Source organism: Thunnus thynnus, chromosome 12, assembly GCF_963924715.1.
Source record: "Thunnus thynnus chromosome 12, fThuThy2.1, whole genome shotgun sequence".
NCBI classification, from domain to species: Eukaryota; Metazoa; Chordata; class Actinopteri; order Scombriformes; family Scombridae; genus Thunnus; species Thunnus thynnus.
The window spans coordinates 1,978,070-1,999,648 of record NC_089528.1 but is presented as its reverse complement, the minus strand read 5'-3'; the positions used below and the strand labels follow the sequence as shown (position 1 = coordinate 1,999,648).

Here is a 21,579-nt window from a genome sequence, read left to right as displayed (position 1 = left end):
TGCAGTCAAATACACTCCCTGAAGGAGATAATGGAGCCAGTCCCATCTAAAGCCCCTGCCTCCCCTCACCCCTCTTATCTGCCTCCCTCCTCTGGGATGAGGGCATTGGAACAGATCCGATAGATCTGCTGAGAAGCAGACTCACTCTAAATTCATGGACAGACTCATTGATTTTGGTGTCAGCGGGGCAGATAGGTACCTTTGTTTCTGCTTTTCCCCCCTTTTCCCTCAGCCATTACAAACCTAAAACATTTTTAGATCACCAAACCCAGTATGAATTAATTATGTCCCAGTTTCTAATATTTCTAAAGATTATTCATTTTTACACACATGTAATGTCACATACATGCAAGCACACATTCCTGGTCTATTACTGTGTAACGTGAATGTTGTATTTCTGCTGCTTACCTCGCAATCATCACAACAATGTGTAGCTCAGTTTTTATCCAAAGACACTTACAAACAATCTCCTCAGAACTCATGGATGCACTGCAGTACATGATCAATAGAAACACTGTTGAGAGACCAGCAGAGCTTATATCCTTATCAAAGTCAACTACTGATCTGGCTTCTGGTTGGTCAGCAGCGGCATGTGATGGGGCCAGCAGGAACATATGTTACTTTTCCAGGAGCACTACTCACTCTCCAAGCCAAGATATTGATTATCTGCGTCGGAAATTGTGGCTGCTTATATAAGCATGAAAACATGGATATATGAGACAAATGATTCCAGGGAAAGTCAGTGAGTGATGTATTCTATCGAATTATTGAGTTATATGTAAGTACAGTATCACCTTGATGTTCCCTGTCTTTGTTCAAAACGCTCACGTAATCCTTGTTTGCCCATTTGTCAGTAGATACATCACATCACACTCATATGTTCACCTTGACCTTGTTCTCATACAGAGCAACAGCAACCTTTTGGGCCTACTGTCTGCACTGCACACACACACACACACACACACCACACATTTACAGTGTGCAACATACAATGCTTATGTATGTGCTGACAGCTCATGATGATGTGGGAAAGTTCAACTAACCTCTTAGTTTGGTCTGGATGTCTGTTTAAAGGTCAGCATGCGGCTCTTCATCTGACACAATCCTTCTGATCAGCAGGATTTCAAATGATAGCAGTTACCAGGTTTCTGGTAGGTTGCTCAGTTCAGATTGTAGACATTAATATCCTCAATATTTTTCCCCTGTATTACTTTACAGAGACCCAACAATCCCCCATGAGAAAGCACTTGGCAACAGCGGTAAGGAAAAACTCCCCTTTAACGGGTAGAAAGCTCAAGCAGAACCAGGCTCTAGGTGGGCAGCCATCTGCCTTGATCAGTTGGGTTGAGAATGAAGACCTTGATGTTATAGATGACATTTAGGAGGCTTTCACAACAGGGACTCAGGCCCAGATCCAATCGATTATGGCAGGCATATTGCGAAGGTCAACTCCATTGTATGGACTTGGGATCTTGTGATTGGCGTACTTTTCTATACTGGAGCGACAACATAAACAAATGTTGCATAATAGATGATGTAAGTGTACCCTTCTTCTTCTTCTTCTTCTTCTTCTTCTTCTTTTCGTTTTTTGGCAGATCACAAACCAACAAGGTGCATACTGCCACCCTCTGTATCAAAGTGTGTAGATACGGGTCGTCCACTAATCGGAAGATCAGCGGTTCGATTCCCGGCTCCTCCAGTCCACATGCCGATGTGTCCTTGGGCAAGACACTTAACCCCAAATAGCTCCTGATGGCTGTGCCATCAGTGTATGAATGTGTGTGAATGGTTAGCTTCCTCTGATGGGCAGGTTGGGACCTTGCATGGTAGCCCCTGTACCCATTCAGCGTATGAATGTGTGTGAATGGGTGAATGTGATTCGTAGTGTAAAAAGCACTTTGAGTGGTCGGAAGACTAGAAAGGCGCTATACAAGTAAAGTCCATTTACCATTACCATACGCAAGTGTACACAGGTATGGAGCAACATTACAAATGTGAAAGCTGAGTGGCAGGGGAATGGAGAGGGGCGCAATCCTACTCAGGAACAGTACGAGGCAATCATACCTAATAAGAAAACGCCCTCAATTAGTAGCAGGGGAAACCAGGTCAGATCCCCCTGTGAAGACACCACCTGGCTCCTTGTCTCAAAGTCTCTCCCTCTCTCTCTCTCTCTCTCTCTCTCTCTCTCTCTCTCTCTCTCTCTCTCTCTCTCTCTCTCTCTCTCTCACACACACACACACACACAAACACAGTCATGTTTCCATCACGTCAGAGGACATTACATTGACTTACATTCATTTCCTGGAGACTTATCCTAACCCTAACCATAACCACCACATGCCTAACCCTAACCCTTACCCTAACCTTAACACAACCCTAAACTAACCTAAACTTTAAACCAAGTCTTCACCCTAAAATTAATGATTTACATTAAGGGGACTTGCTTTTTGTCACCATAAGGGAGGCGAGTCCCCACAACATGACTGTGTAAACAGATTTACGTCCCCACAATATGAGGAATACCTGGACCACACACACACACACACACACACACACACACACACACACACACACAGGTGGGAAAGAGTTACATTGTGTTGCTCGATTAACCTTGACATAGAGGTGAGCTGTTATGTTTGGAAAGGGGTGAAGTAGTTATTCAGTAAAATTCCACAAATTAAATTTACAAGAAATTATCTCAAATACAGTATGTGCTTTATAAAATCACATATTATAATCATAGGTTTCTCTGTTCCTCATGTACATTGTGATTGTTGGCTATTCCTTCATGCTAATCATATTAATACATATGAAGCCAACCTATTTTATGAGTTACATTTTGGATTGATGAAATCTTAGATCTGCATATAGTGATAAAGTGGCCATATCAGGAGGTGGGCAAATGTTTTGGACATGTGCATAAAATAAAATAGAATAAATATGTATGGATGTGTATGTATTTCATGTATTTCCCCGGGCTGTTAACCGCCCCAAACAGCAACATATAAAACTCTGATTTCATGGAACACACCTCCTGCAGACATGGTAGCTGTTTGATTGGTCGGAGCTCTTTGAGTTTGGAACTTGATTGGTTGACCAGGCCAATGCCTGACTGAACGTGGCTACACCACAGTTGGGCACGTAAAAATACTCAGTCTGCGTCAAGTCAGACGGAACTAGGCAGAGTAAGTCAAGAAGTCCGGTGACTTTTCCTTCAAGATTAAAGCATAAATGATCTTGTATAATAAAATAGTGGAGTGTGAACATACCAGGAAAACCCCTTTTACTTACTGTGGATGGATTTCTATGTTAAGGCAGTTATCTTACTCCCGCTCGTGTCAGTGTGTTACTCAAACAGGCCAAATAGTTCGCCAATAACGCTTTTTGTTTGAAAATTACCACCGGAAGTCATACACTTGTATTGCCGTATGAATGAAACCTGTCAGTGTTGATGTTACTGATAAAACTTGTGAAATTTGAAGCATGTACATTAAAAGTAGCTCATGACAGCTCATCATTGTAGTTGTAACGCCGCTGTCATTTGAGTGTGAACGAGCCTCCGCCGCTGCCAGCTAAGTGTATTAGCTCTCCTCGCAGGTAAGACAAGCTGCCTGCTCGCCGATAAGCTATCCCATAGCCCCAATACACAGACCGCCAAACTCCACTGCAGTATATATGAATTTGATTTGACATTGCGTACTAGCAACGATTACACCAGCAGGAAAATGTAGAAATATATTTTGCGAATTGACTGGAGCCAGGCTACAATTCGGCTCGCGCTCATCACATCAAACAGTACGGTTCAGAATAAAGTTGGTCATTTCTGTTTCTTTTGGTTCACCTGTCCTTCTCACTTCCTCACCTTACTGTCTGGATAACACGTTCATTGTCAGTAGAATAATCAGAATGGAAAGTTTCACGCAGCAATTTGATAAGTGTTTGACAGTATTTTACAGCTTCTCATGTCATATTTAGTTAAAATAGAGAAAATGAAAACGTATAGGTCTCCCACCTAGCTTTAATTGTGGTTCATCCTTCAGATGCAACATGCTAAAGCCCCTCTTTACAGGACCAATTGGTTTTATACAGACAGTAGTATTTGATTACAATCTACCTAACCTCCTAGATAGCTATGCACTTCTTCTTCTTCTTTATAGTGACTTCATCCGTTTAAAAAAGGAATATTGTCCACTAGTTTTCACTGTTTATTCTTCATAGTTTTGTATTCTTGTGTGTTTATCAGCCTCTATGACATTTTTGGGTATGTTAGAGCTTAAAAACCCCATCAGTTGATTCAACATTACCAGACTTCATCATGTTTTACAAGACTTCAGAAACTCATTTGTTGTTAATTATGTTAATTGACTTATTGTATCTAATTAAAAACTGTAAAAGTCTGTGGAAAGTTACTTTTAATGTTGAATATTTACACTTAGCTGCCCTTTTTTTTTTTACAGTCCAGCAGTACTGTCCACAGAGGAGTGTATCCTTTCATTTTAGATAGCCTGTACACATCCTCACAAAGGTTGGGCTTGTTTTTTTCTCTGGGGTTATTGCACTCTTTCAAATATCTTACTCAATACCTTGTTACCTTATAATGGTTTATAACTTAATGGGCAAACTCCAGTTTTGATAACGACACAAAACCAGTTGTGGAGCACTAGTGCACGTCATCCCACTCCATGTGTCTCCTTATGCTTCATGTCACTCTACCTGTTTGACTGCTCTGCAACAATACACTATGCTCTCTCTCTCTCTCTCTCTCTCTCTCTCTCTCTCTCTCTCTCTCTCTCTCTCTCTCTCTCTCTCGTTAGGTTATCAATATGGCCTCATGGATTATTCAGATGACTGTGATGGTGCTATCTGTCTTCATCAGCAGCTGCCAGGGAAAGAAGGACAAGGTGCTGTACTGTTCTGGTAAGTCACCAGAGCCCAGACTGAGGTGTGGTGGAAACACAGGGAATACTGCAGGTTGTCAGAATATGTTTGCAACATGGTTCTAAGAGACACTCTACTCAACAACAACATTTCTTTAATATGATCAGGTTTCACACACACAGCTGCTGGGGAGTAACTAATGGACAGTCCTGCCTATTATAATTTAGCATATATCAAGGAGGCAAATACAGGTTTGCTGTGAGGAAGTGTTGGAAAGTAAGGTTGGGGTGATGTGTGGGGTTTTTTGTTTTTGTTTTTTTATTTATTGACTTTAACATCTTTAAAGCAACAATGTACATGGCATGTTTTCAACCTGTGTATTCAGGACCTGTTATTTTACTCTTTGTTTCTGCAACCTGGGAACATAGTAGCATTGTAATAGAATTCAGCAGGTCCAGGAACACATGGTCAGAATGACCGTTCCTATTCAAATTTCATTTTATTATCATTTTATCAAGAAGGAAATTAAGTGGTTGGAGGTGCAGAACAATACATAGAAACATTACAACATTTCACAAAGTAAAACAACAGAGACCATACATGAAAACAGCAATAAAAAAAAGTTTTACATCATCATATTAGTGTGCTGTGTCCTAAGATGTTCTCCCTCTCAACTGCTAACTTCATTCCAACAATAAAATAAAAATAAATTAAAAAAAACCCTCCTCCAACCCACTGACATGCAGACAAAAGTACCACAAATATACGACCATTTGTGACAAAGAAGAACGCTAGACAATAAAAAGATGATTGCACAGGTTGTAAACCTGCTCATTTTTTAGTATTCAAAACTGTAATATCTTATCATTGTATATGAAATCTGCATGTATGTGCAACAGTAAGCATTAACAAGCTCTAATGCAACAGTATAACTTTTGCCGTTCACCATCATTTTTTTCTTCTAATGAAGTAAATCTCTGTCTCATGGAACAGAGTGTTGCAGAGTTCATCAGACATCTGTGACACGTCTGATACTGTCAGTCAGTATAGTTATATAACAGGGACACTGTTATCGACTTACCCACATTGAGGTTTTGAATAGCTTTTAACGCAGAGAGTGTAGTACAGTAGATTAACGACAGTGAGCTACATCTTGTCTTGCTGCCGTCACTGAGGTTTACCTGTATTTCCCAGCATGCAAGGCGATTGTGGATGAATTGAACTACTCAATCAGTCAGGTGGACCCAAAGAAAACCATCAACATCGGCAGCTTTAGACTCAACCCTGATGGAACCATGCAAGACAAGAAGGTACAGTACACTGATGTGTGGGTAAATATACACTCACCAACAGCTCTTTTTAATATGTAGTTGTTCAAATACATGTTGATCACTGTTTAGTTATGGGTTGATAGATAATTGAAGTCCTGCCCCACTGGTATGTCAGCAGGACCACACTACAGGGGGCCACTAAGGACAAAACAAACATGGAGAAAACGCACTCTAAATCCAATAAAAGATGCACAAATCAAGAAGTGGTGCAAATATCAAAAGTCATAATTCTCCACAGTCACTGGGCACTGCTTCTTTTATTAATCTTATTGTTTTAAAATATGCAACTCAACATTTCAAACCTTTCCATTCATTTTATGTGGATTATGTAATATTATAGAGAGCTGAAGTGAAACTGGAACTTCTGGTTCTGTTTCAGAAGTAGGAAAACCTAAAAAAGAATCCCACTGACTTTTGTACTAACACTGGAATAACTAAAAGTCCAGCCTCTCAGTATGTCGTTTTGTTCACTCCATATCTTTCAACAAGGGCAGTAGTTAAAAAAAAAAAGATCTAATATTGTTGTTTTAGCATCCTTAAACTAATGCCATTCCCCATAAGCACTAGACCTTTGCAGATAGCAGAGATTACAGTTTAATAGTTGGAAAATTGACCCTAGAAGAGTGTTTGTAAATTGTAAATTAAAAATTTGGAAGAAGCTGAATTACGATGACATGAGTAAAGCTGTAGTTCTTTGTATGCTTAAAAATGAATTGTCCTTTAAATGTATTAAAATGACAATGTTTTTCAACTTTAAAAGGAAAGTGACGTAGTGGAAGCTGATTTTTTTCTAGAATATAGGAACACGCATCATTTTACCAGAAACACAGATGAAAGAAAAGCTGAATGAGAGATAACAGAGATAATCAGAGATAGCCAGACACTATACCTTCATCACACTGGATTATTATCACGCAGCCACTTGTTGCAGTAACAAAGTCATGATTATTCCAAGTTTAATGAATGCACACATTTTTTATTTAAAGAGTATATTTGTGCGTTATTTGTCTAGAACTGCATGGTTCATTATAGAGTATCTGTTGGATAACCAAACTACATTTCAGAACATTATTTAAAGGGCCACTCCACCAATTTTACATATCAAAATCAATTAGTCATAACTGGTACTACTCATCCATCTTCTCTGAAGCTCTGAAGGAGCTTTATCAAGTCTGAGAAAATAACCCTGATGATGTCATCAGACCACAAAGGTCTGTGTTACAAACTTGATGTGTGGAGTTTGAAACTCTAGACTTTTGCCTATAGAAAAAAGTCTTTACATACTATACGTTACACTATATTTACCCTCCTCCATATTATTAGTGTGTCCCCATTTATCCTCTGCACAGTGCCACAGTCATGGAGGGATTAATGAAAGATGCCAATGAGATGAACCAGTAGCCTCCTGGTTGAGACACATAGGATCCAGTGTTTCAGCAGCTTAACCCTTACTAGGGACTAAATTCAGTATAGCTCCACCTTTTTTTTAACTCTGTCTTTCACAAGTCCCTCAACCTATTAGCATGCAGTACTAAAGCACTGCAGAATTCTTCTAAAGGAAAGAATGTTACTGCACTGTCATCTTTGCTTCATGTCACTGGGTTTCTGTCAAAAGTATGATTTGAGCACCATGAATCACAGCTTTCGTCTCCGTTTTCTTTCATACATCGTGGTTTCTCATTGAAAATAAAATCACAACCACATACTGCCAGGCTAACTAAAATAAACAAACAATAGAGAGAAACCAAAAACGCCAATGTAACACAAGGTGGTGCCAGGGGAGAGGCAGCCTCCTGGCTACCAGAATGGGGCAGGTTTTCTATAACCTGGAGACAGAGGCAGCGGGCCGGGGCGGTCACACTTCACAGAGAGGCTGTGATCAGTGATGTGGAGGAGTCACTGCAGTCCTTTTCTCCTCAGAGTAGAATTGATTTCTAGTGTTGCTGTGTGTGTGTGTGTGTGTGTGTGTGTGTGAGAGAGAGAGAGAGAGAGAGAGAGAGAGAGAGAGAGAGTGATGCTGTGTGAACATGGTGAGACTATGGATCCAGGTTATTGTTCCTGGTCTAATGAGGTCACATCCCACTGGAGCCTGGACATCCTCTATTGCCCTGGGACCAGGCTATCATGAGGTGTCCAGCTCTGCTATTGATTTCCTGGGCTAATCCCTTTTTAGACTGTCATTGATAGCTGCACTGATTGGTGTGTGCAAGTAAGAAAAGAGGGAGAAAGGGCTAAAAACAATATCTTTATTTTAAGCCTTTTGATGTTATTAAGTATGTCTCTATTCATGTAGTATCTGTAAAATTGTTGACAAGACACCTCAACTCACCTCCAGAATACTTTCCTCCTTAAATGAAAGGGTTATTGTATATGTGGTTACTTGGTGATCCATCCGACACACTTTTGAAACATTGTTTTTGTCTCTTAATTATGAAGACACATATCCACACTTGGACAGATTTCATAAAATCCATTTGCATGCGAAAATTATTTCCAAGATCGAGACTTAAACAGCTGAATGAGAGGAAAAACTGCTAAATCTCTTCTTCCTCCTTTAGTCTGCAAACAACTAAACTGTTGATCACAGCCACTCACCTATACTGTGTTTTAATACAGACCGTATTAAGGCTTATTTTTATTTTTGTATTCAGACAACAGAACAAACAAAAAATACACAGAACTACTCTCTGTTAAAAAAGAAGAGTAACTCCTGCGTTCTTCTTCGAGATGGTGATCAAATCTATATTTTTTGATCACAAAGTTATTTGAAAAAAACATTAACATAAATAACAAAAATCCAATTTAATGACAACACCTCTGCTGTGTGATTGGCTGCATGTATATATTGACATTTAAAACGAGTTACCAAGAGGAGTTAGAGTGGATAGAAAGTAGTCCTCTTAACTTTGGCTGGCTTCAGATTTACCCACTCTGGAGGAAAAGATGTGTTTCTTTTACCGGCGGGAGGAGCTCTAGAGCGGCTCGTCCACTAATCGGAAGATTGGCGGTTCGATTCCCGGCTCCTCCAGTCCACATGTCGATGTGTCCTTGGGCAAGATACTTAACCCCATATTGCTTCTGATGGGTGAACCATCAGTGTGTGAATGATTAGATTTCCTCTGATGGGCAGGTTGGGACCTTGCATGGTAGCCCCTGTACCCACACAGCGTATGAATGTGTGTGAATGGGTGAATGTGATTCGTAGTGTAAAAAGCACTTTGAGTGGTTGGAAGACTAGAAAGGTGTTATACAAGCACAGTCCATTTATAGGCAGGTTATTGTGGACATCAGCATTAAAATGAGTGTTCACAGATACATATGGAAAGCCAAGAGACTTCTCTTTTATGATTACTTGCAGAGGTCAATATGGTAGTAAATACAATTATTTAGGTCATTATGTCACTTTGTGGTGAGTGGGTGGACTCCACCCTGCATACAGATGGTCTCTTTATCTCTGTGTGACAGAATGATATGACATATTTCAACAGCAGCCCTTATATTTTAAAGGGGTTAGAAGAGCTATTGTTAGGCCCCATGATGGATACTGCATTGATGTCACTCAGATGCTAAATGTAAGTGTCCTTCATGGTGCTATTAATGCTGCTATCTGTGTCATTATAGCTTCTCATTAAGCAGTTGTCTAAAGGTGGATTAATTTAGATATGAATGCTAATTACTCTTCTTGTGCCCCCCTGTGAGTCCTGCTTAGATTTCATTTAGTTTACCCTCAAGCTGTGTGTGTGTGTGTGTGTGTGTGTGTGTGAGTGAGAGTGGGTTTGCAGTAAACTGATGCAGGCAGAGGATAGAGATGCTTGTGTGTGCTAGCTATGTTCATACTTATGTAATGATATCATGTTAAAAATGAAGTTTTGAAACTGCTTTATAGGTCAAATCCACGTCATATCCTTTTCCCTTTGACCACACAAAGACATTTTGACATCACATCCACATATTTGCAGCAGCTGTAATATATTCAATGTACAAAATGTTTCAAGCATTTCAACAGCATAACATTTTATTCTGGAATATTCAATTTGCTCTGAGCCCCAACAATCATACAAGAAGAAGCAAAATATCACTTAGTATAAATATTTTAAATTCCATTTTATAAGTAAGTGAGTTAAATGTCCTCAGCACTACTCCAGTGATTTAGTATTTAGTGTTAATTAATGAGGGACAGTTAAAAAAAACATTAAAAACTGAGGCAACAGAGAGATATTCCCACTTTTAATCCCTAGTATGTGTCATGCTCCAAAAACACTGGATCCTACGTTTCCCATAATGCAACTCAATAGCATGTTTTCAAGGTTTGTTTTTATTGTCATTATACATTACAGGGTTGCACACACACATAGTAGACCCTGCCCGAATGACTACTGCTCATGTCTTCCAAACTCCTCACATCCTCTTTGTAATTTAGACTTCCTGTTAGAAAATGTTAAGTTTCAAGCCCAAGCTGAAATAACCCTGATGACATCTGTCACAGAGTTCTACCTTGACCACCTCTAAAGGGAACACACAAGCATACTTTAAGGTATTAGTGATAGATAAATTAAGTGCAGATTAGTGCAAAAAAAAAAACCCCAAAAAAACTTGTTGCGCCCTCTTCTTCAGCAATGGAGTGCATGTGGATAGAAACATGCTTTTAATTTGTATTTCCTCTTGTAGATTTCTTTAGACATGAACATAGAGGGACTCCTCAGGATGAGTAAACTTTACTGCATGTGTACAATTAGTGGAGTGCTCAGGAGTTACTTGTGTGTAGTACTTCTACTGACCTGTGGGTAAAGACCTGTTCCAACAAGTGCCAGTATTTATTACAATGTAGAATCACTTTGCTGTTTGTCTGAAAGGTTAGTGTATAAATGCTTAAATTGGCTCCTGTTGCCTATATGCAGCCCCCTACTTTAATAAATACTATAATTTCTCATACTGGTGCACCCTGTCAACTTAAACCTTCCTCTGTGATTTTTTACATAATTTGAATTTCTTCATGTTGGTCAATAAAGTTTTACACACATAAAGTCTTAAATGGATTTGAAGAAGAGTAGTAGGTTTGTTATCATCCCAGTCAGCAGGCCAGGATAGCTGAGCTCCTCCTCTGCCCTTAGCTGACACTAACCTCCACCTGTTGCATTGTTCGGTCAATCAAATGTTACTGAGCCACAGAAGAAGCCAAACCTTGATCCCATGCCCTCCCAGCTCCCTTCTTTTCAGCAGCTTTTGACCTAGTGTGAATCGGAGAGGGAGGGATGTCACAGCTTAGATGCCATCAGCGAGGAGGATTTGCAGGTTTTAAGTCTCTGCTCTTTGGCCTCCTCACAGTAGGACTTCCTGGGGGCATGGGGCTGCTCTGTGGCACAAAAGTTAAACCTGCCTGCCCCAACAATGACACATTTAAGGCCTCCAAAGACATTGAACTTAGTTGGAGCAGTGAGCTGATCTCATAGTGACCGGTGGGAAGTCATGCATTGAGAATGAGAGGATGCACAATGGCATGCTGACACAGTGACACATAATATCATGGCCCACAAATGTGACTGAGTGAGGTGACATTTTACTGATTTTTTTTTTTCCTAATCCAGAAAGGTTTTCCTTGGAACAATTCAACATTCTTAGAAATACACATATTTGCTTTCTTTCTGACAGTGAGGTGAGAAATGAATATCAATTTCATGTCTGTTAAGTATTGTCTATAGTCAGGATGTGGTTAGCCTAGCTTAGCATTATGGCTGAAAGCAGGTGAAAAGTGCTAGCCTGGCTCCATCCAAAGTTTAAAAATACACCCACCAACACTAACAACTCTAAAGCTCACTAATTAACATCTTGTATGTTCAATCTTTACACAGACAGAAATGTAAAGCTGACTATTGTTCCTCAGTTGGCAGAATACCTGGATACGTTTAGCTCTGCTGCTAAGGAATCTCTTATCAAACCTTTTATCTCTCTTCACTCTTTTTTGTGTAAGGAAAGGGTAACGAAAAACATACTGTAGGGAGCAGACTTCTTATTTTTATCCAAATGTTGCTGTTGCTGGTTAAAACAAGAAACGGCATGGCAGATTTAATCAGCTGTGGCTAATTAACATAAATTCAATAATGACTAAAACAAAAAGTTTGTCTGTTCACTGGTTAATGTGTTCTGATGTCTGCATTCAGCTGTATTACCAAACCTGGAAATCTTACTGTTGTTCATTAAGAAATAGTTCCTGGACATAACTCTAAAAACTCAAACTGTGTATATTAAACAAATGAGTTACAATGTATTAAAGAGAGAGCTTTAAGGGTGTTGGTAGGTGTATTGTTGAAGTTTGTAGGGTGTACAGAGGATCAGACTAATCCTCGATATCCCCCCCCCCCCCCCCGCCCCCCCCCCGCAACAAGAGCACAATCCCTCACTGGCTTCCCACCAGTATGTAACTCCCACCTAAAACTACCATTATTTTTTTCACTTTGGACAAGGCCAGGCAAGCAGTTTTCCCCTGCTTTCTGTCTTTATGCTAGGCTAGGCTAACCATATCCTGCCTTTGAGTTGATATCAGTCTTCTCATCTGACTGATCGGGGGGAAAAAGCAACTAAACATATTTCCCAAAGTGTTTCTCTGTTGCTTTTAAGTACTGTGCCAGGCCTCACCTGTTCCCCATCCTCTTCCAAATTGCAAACATTAATCAGCTCTAGGCTATAATTTAATGGTTTTCTAAGGGTGAATATCATTTACAGTCAGAATTGCCGGCTAATTACAATCCCTCCAATATTTCTCTCTTGTCATCATGAAGTGATATTATATAATCAAACCTTTTGCACGAGCATCCTCATTCACTAATCCATGCTTTAAATGGTATAATGGTCAAAATGACATTTCAGCTTCTCCTTCCACTCTGCTGTTTTGATGTCAATATTATGATTATTATTATTAATTTATGGGTCTTTATTGGCCCATATCAGCAGGACAATGAAATTGAAAGGCCCCTGTCCACAGCAGTGCAATAATGGCTCCCTGTCCAATGGGAATTGAATGGAGGATAGCATCCCTGAGAAGCCTATTCTCTGGCCCAACCAGTCGCACCCCCCCCAATACCACCGCCTCCCCCCCCACCCCATTCTTCAAACAACGCTGTGACTGACAGCTCCCTTTCACACGGCTCCGACTGGCAAGGAAGGGGTTTAATTCCAAACCATTTTGTAGCATGGCATGATAATGACTGAGACGCAAGCCCACGGGCTGCAGTGAACCGACGTGGTTTTATTGTCGGGCAGGGAGAGAGGAGGTTTTTAATGGTGTTCGGATGGAACTGAGGATTTAGTTTTGAGTTGAAATATCAACTATTCGTCAATTTCATCCAATTCATATATGATGAGAAAACACAACTTTGAGTACTGTGATGTTCCACAGTTATGATTTTATAATAGTCATATAATTTCAGACAATAATAATATGTATATTAAGCAAAAGGAAGACATATTTTCCTACATTTATCTGACAGCTATAGTACTAGTTGTAAAATATGATGAAGTGGTTTAAAAATAATGCACTGTTACAGATTTTTAAAAATGCCCAACACTATATAAATGAGTTAAATGTGACTTACATGCTAATGCATCAATAATAATCATATAATATACAATGATAAATGACACAGCCACTGAAAGGGGTCATTTTTCCATTTCAGTATACATTTTATTTTTGATACTTGATATATATAGTACATTTTACTGATAGTACTTCTATATTTCTACTTCTGTCAAATTTTGAATGGAGGACTTTAATTTGTAATACAGTATTTTTTTTAAAGACATTACTAAAAGACATGGGAGACTCAGTCAACAATGAAAAGAAAACCTGTCACATTCACAAGAGGTTCTCAGTCATGATTGTTATCTAAACAAGCACTTAGTCAATTTTTAAGTCCAAAAAAGGTCCCACGAGGATATTGCAAATTTAAAAGCTTTTACAAATTTAAAGCTTTTATCCCAACCAAGCTACCTTAAAGATGCTATGTTATGTAGTCTTTCAAATCTGGCAGCTTGACCTTTTTTCCAGTGCCTTAGAGCTCTGTCCCCTAATAAACATAATCAGGATTCAAAGGGGCTGCTGAACAAAGCATCTACCCTGGACTTCCAGAACATGACAGAATATTATTATTAACCAAATAGCTTCTATACAATATATATATATATATATATATATATATATATAAAACCACTTTTGGGTAGAATATCACAATATGAAATATGACCTCATTGAATTTGGAAGTTCATTCATTACCTTAGAAATAGTGCTTTGATAATAATATGAATTTAGAAAATACTTCAAACTTATTGTTGGCCACTAACTAAAGACAAATGAGCAAACTCCGGCTGACTGTAAGATGTGGTTGAAAGCTCCAGTAAAAGCTAGTAAGTAGGCATTGAGTTAAAACTATTTTGTCAAACTAATTATTAATGTTTGTAGAAGATCATTCAAGTGACAGAAAATGAATCGCCAACAATCTTAACAATTCTAGTTAATAATAGGAAACTCATCTGTCTTTGAGTTTTGGACTGTTGGTCAAACAACAGACAAAACAAGATATTTAAATAGATCAACTTGGGCATTTGCACAATTTTCTGTATTTTTTTCAACCAAATATTTTAGTTAATGAATTGCACCTCAGTGGATAATGAGAGTAATTGTTAGTTGCAGCTCAAAATGTCTGTCCTATAATTATGCTAGACTAAACATAATCACTAATTTCACTCATTCAGCGGATGATATGCCACCGCTGGTGTCAGAGTCATCACAACCAGATTATGATTGATAGGTGAACCTCATCGTCATTGGCCGGCTTGACCTACATCCCTCCGTGCTCGGCCTTCAACCTTTGGCCCCTTGCTGTAACACATTCTGTTGACCGGCCAACTTCCTTCCTTCCTTCCTTCTCAGCACAACAATGTTGTCAAGCTCAAGGGATCTTCTCCTGAATGAATCAGAAGTGAAAGAGGTGGGGTCGACCTTAAAGACAGAGGGATTAGTGATTGGTTAGATTTATTTTTTACTATGAAGAAGCTATTTGTTGAGCAGAGTCAGAGGCAGAAAAATGGAGAACGTGAAGGAAGGATTTGCTGGACAACAGATGGCGCAGAGGCCCTTTGTCACTTTGTGACATCTAAAAATGCGTGTGTGTGTGTGTGTGTGTGTGTGTGTATAATGTAATCAGTAGGCCTGGCCCGGAAGGGAACACAGCCAATTCTGAAAAGAGACAAAAGGGGTCAGGGAATATATCTACAATGTTACAAAATCCAGTTCATCTGCAAGATGCCCTCCAACCCTCCCCTCTTCCTCTCTGTGCTGTACACCCCTAACCCTCCCCCCACCCTCACCCCACCACCTTTTGACCACAGAGGACAAGGAAGATTTCCTCCTTTGATCATTGGTGGATGGAGGGGGGGCGGGGGGTGAATGGGCCAAAAAAGCAGCAGAGGAAGAAGTGTGGGGGCTGAGAAGACGAGCTGTTTACCCTGCACTTGGCTTCTGTTGAGGCCTCCTGCTTCTCCCATCTCCTCCTCCTCTGACCACCACCCTCCTCAGGAAACCAAACCCTCAATTTTTGTTTTTTACCAGCCCAGTCAGAGGTGTAAAGAGCCCTCCCCCCTTTCGCCCTTTTCACCGCCCCATCCTCGCCCCTTCACCCCCCGGGTGTCACCCCTGTCACCCGCTCTCCTTCCGGGAGTGGTGGGAGCAGCGCGCTGCACCTGTCTTGACCCGTCTAGACATGGCTGCTTCACTGTTTGGTCCTCAAAGGGGGGACAGGAAGAGGATGGTGGAGTTTGGACGGAGAGGTGGGGAGGGTATTCACACAGGTTAAAAGTCAGAGTTGGAGGGTGAGGTTTGTTAGTGAGGATGGAGAAAACAAAGCGGAAACAAGAGGTCACCCTGTTGACCCACATAGAGCCCTGTGGTGTAACACAGCTGACACCAGGGCAACCCACACTCTGAGGAGGGCTTTTAATATTAGACAGATTTTTTTCCCTCCTCATTAGCTATCTGTTTCTGTTATGTTTCTCTTATTTTTAATATTTTTACAACCTATTTTTCCTTTTTAGGCGTACCCAACTTTCATTTGCCTGTTTTTGTTTTATAGTATAGGAAACATTGTAAAAATAAGGAGAATGACATATGACAAAGGAATCAGGCCAGACTGAAGCCCAGGACATCGGTACACTCACGCCACCAAACAAGTTCGACGTCTGGTCTCCATCTTTTTCTCTTCTCTCTCGGTTGTGTGGCCAGGTACCGCTGGCTCGCTCAGAGACTCACCTCAGTGAGCTCCTGGATGGCGTGTGCAGCAGCATGAGCGACTACGCCCTCCACGTGGACCCCGACACCCAGCAGAAACAGTACATGAGGTTTGCTCCCAGAAGCAGCGGGGCCACCGGGGACTTCCCTGACTTTAAAAACTTCCAGTTTGATGGACCTGACGCTTCCAATGCCTTGAAATTCGCAGTGAGTGCAAAAGTGTATTATCCATAATTACACTGTAGAAGATTCTGTATTTGTGATAGAGCTGTAACATGAAAGCATAGATTCATTTAGGGGCATGAGTTGCACCAGATTAATCCACAACTAAGTACTGTATGTCTTTGCTATGTTCTTAGTTAATACTAAAATCTTAGATCTACTAAACCTTAAACCTTTGCTAGAAAGGAACAGAAATGTGTAAATCAGTTGCTAGGAAACATCTGTAGCCAGTCCAATGGTAATGCAATCAACTCTGCAACCAGGAAGTAGTGATAGTAATAGCATTACAAGCTGTAACACAACTTCCAAACTTAACAGTTGTTGGGAGCCAAACACTGTATTAAAGCCGACTATCTTTTTTAAATGTTGCTATGACTTTATTTAATGAACTGTATATCAGATTACATGGAGACATACTATATATGTGTTTCACTATTTATAGTATTCATGCAGTTTAGAGTGAGTGGAAAATATCTCATTATACAACCTAAACAATCTCGTTTCCTTGGTTCATCATTATCAGCACAGCATTTTGTAATTTGAGGTAATTTTGTGAAATGTGTCATTTAAAATAAGACTAATATACATCATTATCAAACAGCATTTTGATTGTCAGATCGCATGTGTTGTACATTTTCCATATTACCTTAGCCATTAGCCAGAATTTAAGAAATACTGAGGTCATGAATTCACGTCCTTCCAATAAGCACCGATACCCAGGTGTTTATTAATTATATTTTGTTGGCCTCAGAGTACTCAAATGTATGTATATTGAGGCTAAACATGCTGGCATCAGCCTGTAAAATACCTGCCATTAGGAGGTTTTTAATTGTAGAATGAAAAGTTTGTGAAACCCCTAAATGCCCCGACAAAATAACGCGGACATGACCTCATTGTCCTCAGTGTAAGCTACAGCTCTGCCTCTGCTGCTCTTCAGTCCTAACTGCTCCATATATTAGCAAGCTAGTTTTGACAGCGTCAGTCAACAGGTAGAAGGTCAAGATATTTAACAGCAACTCATAACTTTGCATAAGTTTGTGTGCTGCGATCTGTTTTATGAATCACTGATTCATAAAACACTAATGCTGGCGTTACTTTGCCAGATTATACCATGTTGTGTCATGTGACTAAATCATTTGCATTGTTTTTTATGAATGGGAAAAAAAATCGATATAATATTCCTGGATTGTTTTCAGATAATAAAAAAATTGAATATTGTCACATTCAGATTTCTACATACTTCAATGCAGTTTCATACAAACATTGCGGATGATTTGAACACCAGAGTATCAGAGTCTACTGCTGTCTCATATTAATTCTGGACTTACTACATTTGATGTGACATCCATTCTAGATAATAACATATAGATAATAGATACTCATCTGACTTATTGCTAACAATGTATAGAGTTGTACAATACGGCGATTATCTCTTCAGAACAGATTTCAATGAGATACTTTTACAAAGTAAAAGTGAATTAGAACAGAATCCCAGTTGTTTTGTGGCTTTAGCATGTTTTCGTGTTACAAAATCACTCCTTATACATATGCTTATACATATGCTTATAGATATGCTTATACATATGCTTATTGCTCCTTATCACACAACAGAGTTTCAATGTGCAAAACGTTTCACACAAAATGATGCATAGAAACTCTCCATTCATACAAGGTAAAATAATGACTGTGTGTCGCTTTACTTTATCTGTTCCGTTTCCACAACGTTTGTTTTTATTAAAGAAGCTTGGTGCATTACAACCTTTTGACAGTAAATAAAGGAAGTCAGTGTATCACAATAGTGATGAGGTAATTAGCAGTTATGTTGCAATGCTAATAATGATGGTAAAATCAAGTTACATTCTGTCAGTGAGCTGTATGTATGGTAATAATCATCTGAACTTGTGCTAATATGAGTCGACTGTATATTGAGCACTGAACATGTGATTTGGTGTTTTGTATCTAAAAAAAAAGGTCAAAATCGTGACTTTGTCTGTTTGAATTAAGAATTGTGCACACTGAAGCTGATGTGTAAATTGAGGCAAAGCACGTGTGTGTGTATATATATATATATATATATATATATATATATATATACATACATATATATACTATATTTAGGGTTAGTGGGATGCTGCAGCTCCATGCCTAGATCAGGAAAACATTTCAAAATCCATGCAAGTTTCAAATAATTATTAACGGTCTGCATTTAATAAATTGAACTTTTACGCTGAAAATTCACATCACAGGCATGTAGGCTTTTACACGTTGCTCGTGAGATCAGTGCTTTCTTAACAAGTCCTTCTTGAGAAAATATTTCCAAAATTCTCCCCATGACTACTGGCTAAAATACATTCAATGCAAATAGAATGAGAGTCACAGGTTAAAGGTAATATTATCCAACCCGCTGTGGTGTAGCAGTGAGCAGAGTTGTCAAAATGGCTGAATAGTTTGGCAAACAGTGGGGGAAAAAATGGCCACCGCCCTGAAAACAGCGCACCCACCATTGTGCGAAAAGACGTGATGAACACAGTGTGTGTGTTGTGTATGCATGGCCGAGCTTGCCTCAGCTCGGTTTCCTCCAGGCCAAGTATTTCTTCTCCATTTGTGTTTTTTCTCTCAGTGTGAATCCATCGTGGAGGAGCTGGAGGATGATATCATCTCTCTGTTCAGCCAGGACACAGAGCATGTGCACCAAGAGTTATGCAACAGAGTCTCAGGTACCACAGCTTCTTCACACATTCTCTACCACAGATATGATGCAGCCGTTTCTTTCATATTCTCTCTACAGCCATTTTCACCCTCCCCTCAACACAGGATATCTATATCAGCCTGAACTTCCACTAGAGGCATTTAGATTAGATTCACTGAATACATGGATCCAAGCATGTTCAGTAATATTGTAAAACACTAATGACCTCATGCTGTGTTGTAAAAGGAATAAGTTGTTTCATTCATTTCTATTTCCTACAGTGTGTAATCATTAGAGGTGGTTTTGGATGTTGGCTTTGACTTCTAGAGCCTTATGTAATAACATTTAGTGAGAATCCCTGACAGTGCATCAGTACAATAAACCATTGTCTTTATAAAATTTCAATGGTAAATGTAATCTTATTGAGGTATTAATAGTATACAAACTGAAGAAGTGCTCTAGAATAAATGTTTCCAATGTTTAAATGCCTCAATTGCACAAATGATCACGATGAACTCCCTAAAACCAAACGGCAAACTAAATTCTTCTTATCTGTATAATGAATCAACATTGTGTCCACTATAAAACAGAGTATCCTTCCAACATTGTGCCAAAAAGTGTCATCTGAATTAAAACCTCTATTTTTCATTTATCTACCTATTTATTAACATAGGCAACTTATAAACCTCAACACTTTTACTCATATTGTTTTTTTTCTTTCTGCTTTTTATTTCAGACTACTGTAAAGACGCCACTCACACAAACCAGGAGTTATAGTGTTGTTTGATATTTTCAGTGTAAAAAGGTGGGACCAACGTTGTTGTTGTTGTTATGAGTAGAAAAACGAGGCCTTTTAAAAAAAAAAAAAATCTGTTTTTGACAAATAATTGCAAATCTTTTTAAATAAATAAATGATAAATATTGAGAAAAGACATTTTGCACATTTGTTTTTGTGGATTCAGCTGCTGGCTCTTAGTAGTGAGTATTTCTCTATTGTCTGACTGAACAGAATCAAACGTACAAACTGTCATGAATATAGCAGCAGTGGTTGTTTGCACAGTACTTTTATTTGGTGTGAAAGTACATTTTTGAGTTGAGGGAAACATTTGCTGCTTCCAGTTTTTCTCAGTTTGATATCATGTAAACTAAACAGCTTTGTGTTTTGGACTGTTGATAGAACACAACAAGACATTTGAAGATATATTCTTGCACTCTGGGAAATGAAGACGAACATTTTATTGACTACACGATTAATTAACTGAAAAAATAACCAATAGATAATTAAATTAATTATTAGTTGCAGACCTAATTTTACGACATAATTATACAACTTTGTTTTTGCATTGTTGCAGTTTTTAGGAATATAATGATATAGCTATTAGCGAGGTAAAGTGTGATTTTTTGAACTTGCAAGATTTTTTTTGCCACTTTGTAAATACGATCAAATACCTGCAGGTGAAAATATAGAACAAACAAAAATGACCTGAGCACATGTGTTTGTCTTCAGTGCTGTGCTGTGCAGCAGAATGTCTTCTCATACAAACTAAGCAGGTGTAGAAGAATCCATTGTCTGATTGGACCGGATACGGTAGCAGCTGCTTGATGATTGGCCAGAACGCTCTGTATTGATATGCTAAAGGATGCACGTCATCAGGACGCTTAGTCGCAGACACTTCTCTCCTCTCTTGCTCAGTGCTGAGTTTTGTGCAAAAAAAACTGAGCAGAAATGGAAAAAGTTCATCCACTTGGCTGATTTTGAAAAGTCAAAACTGATGGAAACATGAGAAGAAAACAAACTATTATCTTTAAAAACTCCATCACAATCAGCAATAATCTGTAAGAGTCGGTAGATATTCAGATTTGGCCAGAAATATTTCTTTCTTTAATGTAAATGTACTTAATTTCAACCTTTATGAAGCCGACTATACAAAGCCTTAAAGCATACGAGAGACCAGACACCTGGTCTTATTTTAAAGCAGAATGAAAATCTGTCATACAGAGAACAACAGAACAGCAGTCAAGATGGAGTGGTGGAAAAAAGAACATAAGCTATGATTTTTACCCAAAAATGGAACGTACCTGATACAAAATGGCAAATGTCTCAGTGATTTCTGGCTGATGCTCTCTGGTCCTCAGCAGTCTGAAGAAGTTTCAACGTTCAATCACACAACAGCTCTTTATGC

At 39.1% G+C, this 21,579-nt stretch overlaps 1 protein-coding gene across 2 annotated transcripts; it reads left to right on the top strand.

Annotated features, from left to right (window-relative positions):
* The first annotated feature begins 3,415 nt into the window (after positions 1-3,415).
* cnpy1 (canopy FGF signaling regulator 1) lies at positions 3,416-20,328 on the top strand. 2 transcript variants are annotated; one of them, XM_067604807.1, is made up of 7 exons: positions 3,416-3,597; positions 4,458-4,525; positions 4,815-4,917; positions 6,073-6,188; positions 16,480-16,692; positions 19,328-19,424; positions 20,133-20,328. In XM_067604807.1, exons 3-7 carry the CDS (start codon positions 4,824-4,826, stop codon positions 20,171-20,173), a joined length of 561 nt encoding a protein of 186 aa, XP_067460908.1. In that variant the 5' UTR covers positions 3,416-3,597; positions 4,458-4,525; positions 4,815-4,823; the 3' UTR covers positions 20,174-20,328. The 2 variants fall into 2 exon arrangements, with proteins under 2 accessions (XP_067460908.1, XP_067460907.1); XM_067604806.1 differs by lacking the exon at positions 4,458-4,525 and having other exon boundaries at positions 3,417-3,597.
* Positions 20,329-21,579: the final 1,251 nt, after the last annotated feature.

Coding starts and splice junctions, on each gene's coding strand:
- cnpy1 (XM_067604807.1), top strand. CDS start 4,824: ATGGCCTCATGGATTATTCAGATGACTGTGATGGTGCTATCTGTCTTC. Junction 6,189..16,479: donor GAACCATGCAAGACAAGAAG/GTACAGTACACT, acceptor TTGTGTGGCCAG/GTACCGCTGGCTCGCTCAGA. Junction 19,425..20,132: donor GTTATGCAACAGAGTCTCAG/GTACCACAGCTT, acceptor TTTTTATTTCAG/ACTACTGTAAAGACGCCACT.